The 10664-nt window shown below is 38.0% G+C and overlaps 1 protein-coding gene across 1 annotated transcript in view; it reads right to left on the bottom strand.

The window, feature by feature from the left end:
• Nucleotides 1–877: 877 nt before the first annotated feature.
• Nucleotides 878–10664, bottom strand: part of PDHX (pyruvate dehydrogenase complex component X) — a 36864-nt gene continuing 27077 nt past the window's right edge. Inside the window, exons 9-11 of the mRNA XM_027732602.2 lie at nt 7701–7859; nt 5430–5494; nt 878–3485 (exon numbers count right to left, since the gene is read on the bottom strand). Coding sequence (XP_027588403.1) covers nt 3221–3485; nt 5430–5494; nt 7701–7859 — 489 coding nt within the window. The 3' untranslated portion in view covers nt 878–3220. The remainder of the gene's footprint in view (nt 3486–5429; nt 5495–7700; nt 7860–10664) is intronic.

Genomic DNA, 10664 nt, shown 5'->3' with positions numbered 1-10664 from the left:
AGGAGATAAAAAGTGGTATTCATTAACACAGCATGAATCATTTTCCTTACTACAGGTACTGAACAAACAGAAAAGTCTGTCATTTTCCAGCTCGTTATTTCTCATAATGACACAAATGTTTAACTTGCCAGGTAGGACCACTATTGTGGAGCGAGGGAAGAACAATACGGTTATTGTATCAGAATAATTATTTACTATGATACTTTAAGTTCAAGCAAAATTGACGTAAAAGGGAAGGAGTGCAAACTGAATTCAAGCAAACAGTGATGGTTTTACACTGACACAGGTTAGGCAGATTTTGTAAAGTAACTGTGCAAAGTAGCCAGTCAAGCTCCAAGTGACTGATTTTCACCCCAGTTTAATCAACACACGTGATTACACCCAAATCCGAGGATTCTGTGTTTCTTGGAACACTTACAGATTAGCATGTTTCTACACATCTCTACCAGGTTACCATGAACATCCTCCTGCTTTTCTCAAGCAGGACTACAAAGAAAAAAATCCCCAGAGGTTATAAGTTTAAAACTTACACTTAACTAAGAACATGCTGAAAGGTACTTTCAGCTGATTGTTTTTTTTTTTTGTTTGTTTACTCTCTTATGGACCCAATTGCCATACTGACTTAAGAGGAATCTGCTCTCTATGCCTTCAACATTTTAAGGACAAATGGAACAGAACATCATTGAATGAGTCAGCAGTGTGTCCTGGCAGCCAAAAGGGTCAGCTGTATCCTGGAGTGCAGGATACAGTATCAAGCAGGAAGATAAGTTATAGAAATTTTATTTCATAAGAATATATTGCAGGAAAAAAAAAATCCCCAAAAGTCAAATATTCTGACAGTGTAATTAGGGATTAAAGTGTGACACAGAGTTCAAGATTTGTCAGCAACGACAAAATCCAAAATAGCTACCCTTTATTTTTTTCTAATCATGCATCCTGCAAAGGAAAATGATATAAAGATAGTAAGTATCCTAAAGGCACACATTTCCAGCAGATATTAGCATACTCCTTAGTTTTTTTTCTAAATTACTCAAGAAAGCAGATGTCTTCATCGTATTTTTAGCTTAGCTTAGCCTGACAAGAGACATTTGAAAGAATAAAACATAAAAAGCTATATTTTTCATCTCTGAAATTTTTACTTTGAGGCAAATTTGGTTCAAAAGTAAGCATAACCACCACATATGATTCACTTTCCAGGACATTTTACCCCAAATCACCCAGAAGATACTGAACGTTTAATTTTCATCTGCATGGGTATATATCTGTTGTCTTACTTCTGTTTAAATGGAAGATGTTATCAAACAGTAATCTTACTCTGAATTAACGAGACCTGACTGCTATCACATGTCTGAATTCCATACATTTCCTTCACAGGCTGATGACTGACGAGTCATACCCATTTCAACTGACAATGCTGGCAAGCAAGCAGGTGTAAAGAAACTGGAATTCAAGCCTGTATTAGCCCTCCTGAGACCTGCCCAGTTCAAAAGTTACAAAGGTTTATTTAACCTGCAGAAGAGGCTGCATTGTCTACAGGGAAAGCACAATGGATGTCTGAGCACCCACACAAATGAGACAGGACACACACGGCATACTTACATACAACAGCGCCTTCCAGTGGCTCCAAAAGCAGAAGTAAAACACTGACTCCCACTATGTGAACACACACATGTAAAACTACAGCTGCAAACATCAGCCACACAGCCCTTAACTGTGGGAGCAGGACATGCAATGCTGGGGAGCACACAGCACCTCTAGAGCACCATTTACAAAAATGAAAAGCAGTATATCAGGTTTTAAATTTGTCTCCAAAATCCCTTGGGCAGAGCAGATTTAGTTATGCAAATAATGAGAGCTTCTTGTACAGTAAGGAAAACATATAAATTGGGTTTTTTTCCCCAAAGTAATATGGGATTGACAAAAAGCTTTGGAAAAATTAACAGTTAATCATTTCAAATTGCAAATTAATCCTCAGCACCCAATCTTTAATATAGTTTATCAGTGATTAACTCCTGGAAATACAGAATGGGTATGTCTGTTCCTGCACAGTAAACTAGATCCGGTAATCAAAATCTCTCCCGACTGTCAGATTAATAATCTATGAAATTTACAATATCAGAACAAGCTAAAGAAAGTAAGCTCATTTAGCAAAACCTCTCAATGCAGTATTAAATACAAATTTTGCCTTGCAATTAGCTTTTTACTTGTTGAGCTGTTGCCATAATTAAGTCCTACAAATCATTAAAAAAAAGTACTTGCACAAACCAGAATAAGACAAACTCCCATAATTCTACTGACAATTTATATTCTCATGAGGTCCTGTAAACACAGTTATTTCATAACAAATACATACAATATGTAGTTCCATATTTACATATAACAAAAATACCAATTGGCTTCTGTTAATTTAAACTTCAGGTCACTGCACTTGAGCCTCTGAGTTACAATTCAATATACACTGATGATGAAACACTTTCTACTTTTATCTATATCCAAAACATGCAAAGAACAGCATTAATCAGCAAATATTCACTGTGCAAAATCTGACCTTTCATACTGGGACCTCCACGAGAACACTGCTGGCACAATTAACTTGTGTTTTTTTCAATAATTAGAGGGGGCTTCTAAGAAAGATGGGAACAAACTTTTAGCAGGACCTGTTACAATAGGACAAAGGGTAATGGTTTTAAACTGAAAAAGGGTAGATTCAAACTAGATATAAGGAAGAACATTTTTGCAATGAGGGGGGTGAAACACGGGTTGTCCAGAGAGGTGGTAGATGCCCTATCCCTGGAAACATTCAAGGTCAGTTGGACAGGGCTCTGAAGATGTCTCTGCTCATTGCAGGGGAAGCTGGATTAGATGACCCTTAAAAGTCTCTTCCAACCCAAATTATTCTATTATTTCCTTTTAAATTCCATAAAGTTTTATTGAGTTTTTCTTTACAGACGAGATTGACTTTCCTATGCAAACATGTGCCATTGGTACTAAAAGTTTAAAGAAATGTAGTAAGTTAACTTTAAAGTCTTTTAGCTTTACAGTATAAAACCTGGTCATTACAGAAGACTAAAAGCATGAAACTTAAGTGTTTCACATTAATTCATAATTTAAATATTTTTAACTGTCCATTTCCAGCTATTTACTCCTCTATACAGAAAAACAACCCTAAGTATATAATTGTCATCTATGTTGTCAAAACAGGAAGCAATCTTCACCAAGTTCAACATAAGGCAAGTCGTATTGGATTCTCTATGTTGGCTTTCAAGGTCTCCAGAAACTTGGAAGCCAGTTCATCATCCACCACTCGACCATCACTTGAAAGAGTCACTGTCATGCGCTGATGCTGTTCAAGTTTCTCATTCCCTTCTTCATCTTCCACAATCCTGAGCTCTGGTCTTGCTCGGCCCACAGCTAGGATGCAGGCCTGAGGAGGGTTTATGACTGCAGTGAAACCACTGATGCCAAACATGCCCAGATTGGAGATACTGAATGAAAGAGAAAAGAGTTATCAGTAACATCAGAAATTGCATATTCCCTAGAAGAAATAATCTATATTCAATGAGTACTATGATCTAAATCTCTTCTAAGGCAAAACTCATTAAGTTAAAAATAGATCTGAACTGTTTTCAGTTGAGCACATTTAGACTCTTCTGAAGAGTTTGGGATTTTTGCAATTATAAATAATGCACCTTTTTAAAAGTCCTATTTCTTTACACACTAAAGGCAGAAAGAAGGCCAGCAAAGCGATGACTTTAAATACACTTTGCCTATCCCTGTTCCAAGCCAAATGTCTTCTAGACTGAATCTCACAACTTCAAGTTAGAATGGCTGCTGATATCGACCAGGTGACACAATTTGGGCATCTAGGTATCACTCAGGCATAGGAAAGCATCATTGTGCCTTTCTCCCCTGAATATTTCTGTCTGTGTCACCAACTGTGAAATGGTATATAAGGAAAGGCTTGGACTCTTTTGTGACAGATTGTCAGTTGAGAAAGCTGACACACCATTTCCTCCTTTGGGTTATAATTATGGCAAAGAGTGGAAAAACAATTTAACTGTAAAGAATCATAGAATAGTTTGGGTTTGAAGGGACATTTAAAGGTCATCTAGCCCAGTTTCTCCTGCAATGAGCAGGAACATCCTCAACTAGATCAAGTTGCACAGAGTCCCCTCCAACCTGACCTTGAATGTTTCTAGGATGGGGCATCTATCACCTCTCTGGGCTACCTGTGTGTGTCAAGTTGTGACCCTCACAGGACCAGTGCTGTGTAATGTCTTCACCAGTGACATAGATGGCACAATAGAGTGCATTCTCAGTAAATTTGAAGATGACACCAAGCTGAGTGGTGTGGTTGACAAACCTGAGGGATAGGATGTCATTCAGAGGGACCTGGACAAGCTCAAGAACTGGGCTCATGGGAATCTCATAAGGTTCAAAAGGTCAAGTGCTAAGTGCTGCACCTGAGTCATAGTAACCCCTGATATCAATACAGGCTGGGGGGTGAACTGATCAAGAGGAGCCCTGAAGAGATGAACTCGGGAGTGCTGGTGGATAAAAAGCTGGCCATGAGGCAGCAGTGCATGCTCACAGCTCAGGAGGCAAACCGTATCCTGGGCTGCACCAAAAGCACTGTGACCAGCAGGTCAAGGGACGTAATTCTGCCCCTCTGCTCTGGTGAGACCCCACCTGGAATACTGCATCCAGTTCTGGAATCACAGAACCAGGTTGGAAAAGACTTTTAGGATCAAGTCCAACCATCAACTGGCAGCACCACCATGCTTGCCACTAAAACATGTCCCTAAGTGCCATATGGACATGCTTTTTGAACACTTTGAGGGATGGTGACTCAACCACTTCCCTGAGTAGCCTGTTCCAACACTTGACAATCCATTTCATGAAGAAATTTTTCCTAATATCCAATATAAATTACTCCTGGTGCAACTTCAGGCCATTTCCTCACTTGAGGCCATTTTCCTCACCCGTCACCTCACTGCAACCTCCTTTCAGGTAATTGTACAGAGTGATAAGGTTCCCCCTGACCTCCTTTTCTCCAAGCTGAAGAACCCCAGCTTCCCCAGCTGCTCCTTGCAAGACTTGTGTTTCGGACCTTTCATCAGCATTCTTGCCCTTCTCTGGACTTGCTCCAGCTCCTCAGTGTTTTTCTTGGGGGAAGTGGCCAAAATTGAACACAAGACTCAAGTTGCGGCATCACCAGCGTCAAGTGCAAATAAAATTAACCTGAACCAAGATAATTGCTTCGCCCTGATACAAGACAGTGTATGCTTGGCCCTCAGAATCATCAAATGAAGTTTCATCCTACGTGAAGGAAGACTTTAAAAGCAATGCATTAAAACACAGTGGAATAGTGAGGATAAAACAGTTCTGAACCCATGTTGCATGTATTAAATGCTGCTAGAGAGTTTTACCTAAAAGATCCTCCCTGGTACTCTTCCGGTAACAGTTTTCCATCTCTAGCCTTCTTTGCTAGAGCCTAAGGAAAATGAAAGAAGAAAAAGAGGCAGAGAAAAAAAAATAGCACGTTGTAATAGACAAATTCTTTTTACTTCAGTAAGACATTTTAAGTACCATACAGACATTAAAAAGTCATCTGCTTTTGGATTTAGGGAAGCACCTCAGCAACACCGTTGTATCTGTAATAATATGGCAAAGAGACTAGCACACAAAACGTATTTTCCCAACAGTACTGGCTGTTCAATAAAAGCTGTTCTCTCATCTTACAAAAAAAAAATGTTGCTCCAATTTTCAAAATGGAACCACCATTCTCCCTAGTGTTTTTAGATTATCCAGTAAAATACTGATGAGACAAAATCACAATATTCCTCTTAACAGACTTGTTTAAAGAAACTGACATGTACCATTTCAGAACTTTCTACCACAATGAAAGAAAGTATTTCTTCCAGCTAAGTATTCAACTACCTTTTGAAGGTGCCTTTAAGACCACCCTTTCTGTGATCCCTATTTAATTTGTGAGACTTCTAAATGCAACTGAAGAAATGTTCAAATACAGCCCAAGAAGTTCATACTATGTTCTAAGATAATACCAGAGTTTTACAAAACTTTTAAATTCATAATAAAGGTGTCCAAGTTACAAGGACACATTGCATTATATTTTAGGTTTTTACTCATCTCTGAATAATTAGTGAACCAGAAGACAATAGCCATGGGAATAACATACACACAATAGGGTCAATATAAGCGTAATGCATTTGTGCAATTGCATTACTTGAATGATGAAAATATGGTACAAAGATGTACATGAACTGGAAAGAAGTTAAAATTAAGCTGCAGCAGAAGAGGACATATAAGCAATTACACAATGGAAGTGCCTGCCAAACTGTCAGGGAGACTGACAGAGAAGCAGCTGCAGTTTTAGTTTGTGCCTCCCCCATGTGCATGCCAGCTACATATTTATTTCACTAATTCAATGAAAAAGTGAAAAGCAGAACTGTGTTAGTGTGCACATCCGCAATCTATGTAACCCAGTGTCTTTTACAGTGAGTAGTGTGACTTATGTTACACATATTCCATTTGAAATGGAAGGATAATGCTCATTCTATCATGGCCATATTAAACATGATGCAAGATTGCATTTCCATCATGAGAACTACAGGACACTGTGATTTATGATAGGAGAGGTTTTCAATACTGCACAGTATTACAGGTATTGGGAATGATAAGGAAAACATGACATACTTCTTATAACGCTTTTCTTCTCATCATTCTATCACTAATCTCAGAACAATCTCAGCTGACTGTCCTCTGCTGGCTATTATATTAGTGAAAGAAATTGTTTTTACAACACATTCAACATAAAGTAAGCAATATGGACTGGAAAAATGTTAAAAACATCCAATTATAAATGTTTTGTGGTATGACACACCTTTTTCTGCTACACATAGACTAATATGATTTCTGTAGTTTTGGCAAGAATTTACACAGCGCAGTGGTGTCTAGTCTGGGGACAGTTTTATGACCTTGCAGCAGATTTATGCCCATTGCATTCCTCAGATGCTATAGGCCTTTGATTAGCACTCATTATGTGGCAGAAAAAGGCTTGTGTTGGAGCATTTCATCATTCATTGTACTTTTGCCTGTCACAAAATACTCCTTCTCTGTCTGGCAGCAATGGCCACAGATCACTCTAACTTGCACCTGGCCTAGGCAAAATACTGCTCATTAGTCTGAGGAGTTTAATGCTATCTATAGGATGACATCCTCAACTGAACTGCATATTGAAAAAATGCAGACAGAAATAGGTTCCATAATATAATTGTAAAGAGAGTAACACAGATACAAGCAAATTTCTGGGAGAGGGAAGGGAAAAAACCACCAAAAAACCAAAATTACAAACCCAAAGACCGGAAATACTACTGAAATTAACATTATCTAGCTTTAATGAGGATTACACAAACACAATTACATAAAATTACAAAAGCCTGTACAGGTTTATTTTTCAAGCAGTCTAGCCATCATTCAACTAAATAACATGATGACTAACTTACTGTTAATTAAAAATGGAGTTGCAAAATTAGGAATAATTTTGAAGTAATGCTGACACTGCTTTAGACCCACTGCCTTTGCTATTACTGATGTGTATCTGGGTCACGCTACATTTTCTGCTACAAAAAACAGTGTAGCTACTCTATTCCTCAGCCTACTGCACATTTAAGACCTACCTTTGCAGAGGCAGCAATTTCTTGTATTCCCTTGGCAGCAACATCTTTTATGATTGGTGTAATGAGACCTCGGTCTGTTGCCACGGCAATAGATATGTCAATGGACTGCAGCTGCCTGCAGCCTTCTCCATCCCAGGTTACATTCACATCTGGCATTTGCTAAAAGGCAGACAGGGAATAAAAAAAAAGAGACAGCTTTTCAAAGAACAACGGTGTAATCAGCTGTTAAGAAAAAGGGTATTAAGGCACATAGTTATGTACAGGCATTCACCAAATTAATTAGCTTGCCCTTATTTTATTTAAATTTATCTTGTCAAAAAGCATGAATGTATGCTCCAGAAACTGAAAACGGCAGAAATGGCCAGAAATTAACGAAAAAAATTAAAAAAACTCTACAAATTCCTTCATTGATACCACCCTATGGTTTCCCAGCATGTGAAGCTTCAAAGTAGTGCAATTACCCAAAATAAATCAAATTATGTTGAATCAAAAAGCATGGAAGTGGCCATCCTACTATATCCTAGTGTCGTTTTCCATTTGTGTCTCAAGCATGACTCTCAACAAAACAAGCTACAAATAGAATATGCTGCAGGTACACGCACTGTTATTCAGATAAGTTTCTCCTAAAATGCATCCAACTTTTTTTTGTGTGGAATCAATTAAAATTAGGATGTTTAGTGATAATTTCCATGAGCTTTTTGAGTTTATCATGTAAAGCTGAAACAGCTCAGGGGAAAAAATATCCCAACATATAGGTGAAGCCTCAGGTAAGCTGGTCATAGATACTGTGAAGGAATTATTTCTAATAAATCCAAGATTAGTATTTAATGACCTTAATGAAATTACGAATTTGGAAGTTGACTTCCTAGTGAAGAAGGTATTCCAGAAAAAAGTATGAGAGGGACATATTATCAAAAGTAACTCTACTATCTATCTCTATCAAAACTAACTCCACTACCTATCTCTGTTTATCTAAAATAACTGCACTCCTAGAAGACGCGGTATGACAGTACCTTCAATTCCTATTCTTCAACATGAGAATGTATAGTTAAAAAAAAAAAAAAGTATTAGTACTACTCTTTGGAAGCTGAATAAACTTCATAAGTCCCACAGTACACACACTTGTAAGATGCTCTCAAGTAGGTGCTGTACAAATATGACTATCTATATAAGGTATTCAAAAGAGATGCTAGGGACAAAGAGTTTGTCACTTCAGCAATGGAAGACTTACTTTTAAAGGACAGCTGCTATAGGAGCTGTTATTACTAAGCCCAACCACTTGAGGATATCAGCCTGGAAGCTTTAGCTCCTTCCTCCATCCTTACTTATGCCTCCTTGTTCCAGAAAGACAGAATTACTCTAATGGGTTATCATCTGGTGGGCCCACTGATACATTTAGAAAATTCTGTTTGTCAAATGGCAAGACCAAGCCAAACCACAGAACTCATAATTGGACTTGTGATCCTACAGGTGGGAGGGAGAAGCTTGCCATGTTAAAGAACTGATATAAGCAGTATCTTGATGTGTTTGCCAACCAATCATGAACTGTCAAGCCAGCTGCAGTTGGCTCATTAAAGCTAGGAGAGCATATTTTTCATTGTTCAGGAAGAAAATACTAATAAAATATGGATTGAACAGTGCCCAGAAAAGAGTTGATAAAGCTGCCTTGAATTTAAACTTGCAAATGCATTTACACCACCAAATCTCAGGGTAGGGAGGTGCAGATGGAAGTGAGTTTTCTTTTTTTAAACAAGTAGCCCACATCTTTTTCTGAAATGATGACAGAAAATAGCTGAGACACGAGCTTGATCATGAACTTGCTTCCTGATATACTGAGTTAAATCTGTTTGGGTTTTTTAAAGTTATTATTTTAATAGTCAAACAAATGCTAGCATGGATTTGTGACAAAGCAATAGAATAGAAGAATTAATTGATTACTTCCATATCGACACAATATTAATGTCCCCTAAAAAACAATCTAACAACCCACTCAGAAAACAAAACACACCTAATATTTCATTCCTCTTGCTCTCTGCCTCCTGTTCCTTTCACCTGTTCTCTGGTGCAGAAATCTGTCATCCCATGCTCACACTTAGCAATTCACAGTAAATTCTGGATGCCACCATTTTCATGTAAGCTTTCACTGGGCCACAAAAAGAAGCTTCTTGCTATGTACACATCTAACAAAAGCACAGTACACATTTAGCCCCTCCTTCTGTTTCTGGTGTTGATTAACTTGTGGAGTTTTTTTCTAGTCTAGCTAACGCCCAGAATTTCTCTCAGGCACTTACTTATGAAACTGCCTAGTATTCTGTATATTTTCTGTCCAGATTGCAATTATGCATTAATCTATAGCTCTTACTATTATATGTTACTATTTAGAACAGGTTTGACTAGAAATTTGTCAAGTCCATTCAAGTCCAGCACTCTCCCCTAATTCCATACATCCATGAGAACAGGAACAGTTCCCCAACTTAAACGTAAATTCCTCCCTCAGCTTTTAAATAGTTAAAATAGTAGCTTTCGGAAACGGCTGCTCAAATGATGCACTGATATCAGAAAAGTCTAGCTTTTCTAGGCATTTATCATATAGCTAGGAGGTGTCATCACTGTGCATTTAAGAAGGTATAGAAAACAAATCCATGGCAATACCAAACTGCTTCAAAATCTGCATTTCTTCCTTGTAACACATTACTACGTTGCCCTGATGACAAGGGCAAACTCCATAGGACAGTTTTAAGGATCAAGTGTGTGTCCCCCTTAATTATCTTTCTACATTCCAGCTATTAGTGATGACTAAAAGACACTATTTCCTCCTGAATCTTCCTGGCTTTCAGGCTGGTCAAAGCTCCCCTCTATGACTTAATTTTAAAATAAGTGCAAACTGAATTAAAACTAAACCCCCTTCAAACACCTTCCACACGTAAGTGAAACCATAATGGTTCTTTCTTTTCATAAGTTTGG

Source organism: Pipra filicauda, unplaced genomic scaffold (assembly GCF_003945595.2).
Source record: "Pipra filicauda isolate LSUMZ 115617 unplaced genomic scaffold, ASM394559v2 scaffold32_size4067784_pilon, whole genome shotgun sequence".
NCBI lineage: Eukaryota > Metazoa > Chordata > Aves > Passeriformes > Pipridae > Pipra > Pipra filicauda.
Note: the sequence above shows the minus strand (reverse complement) of the source record. Positions and strands in the feature narration are given on the sequence as shown.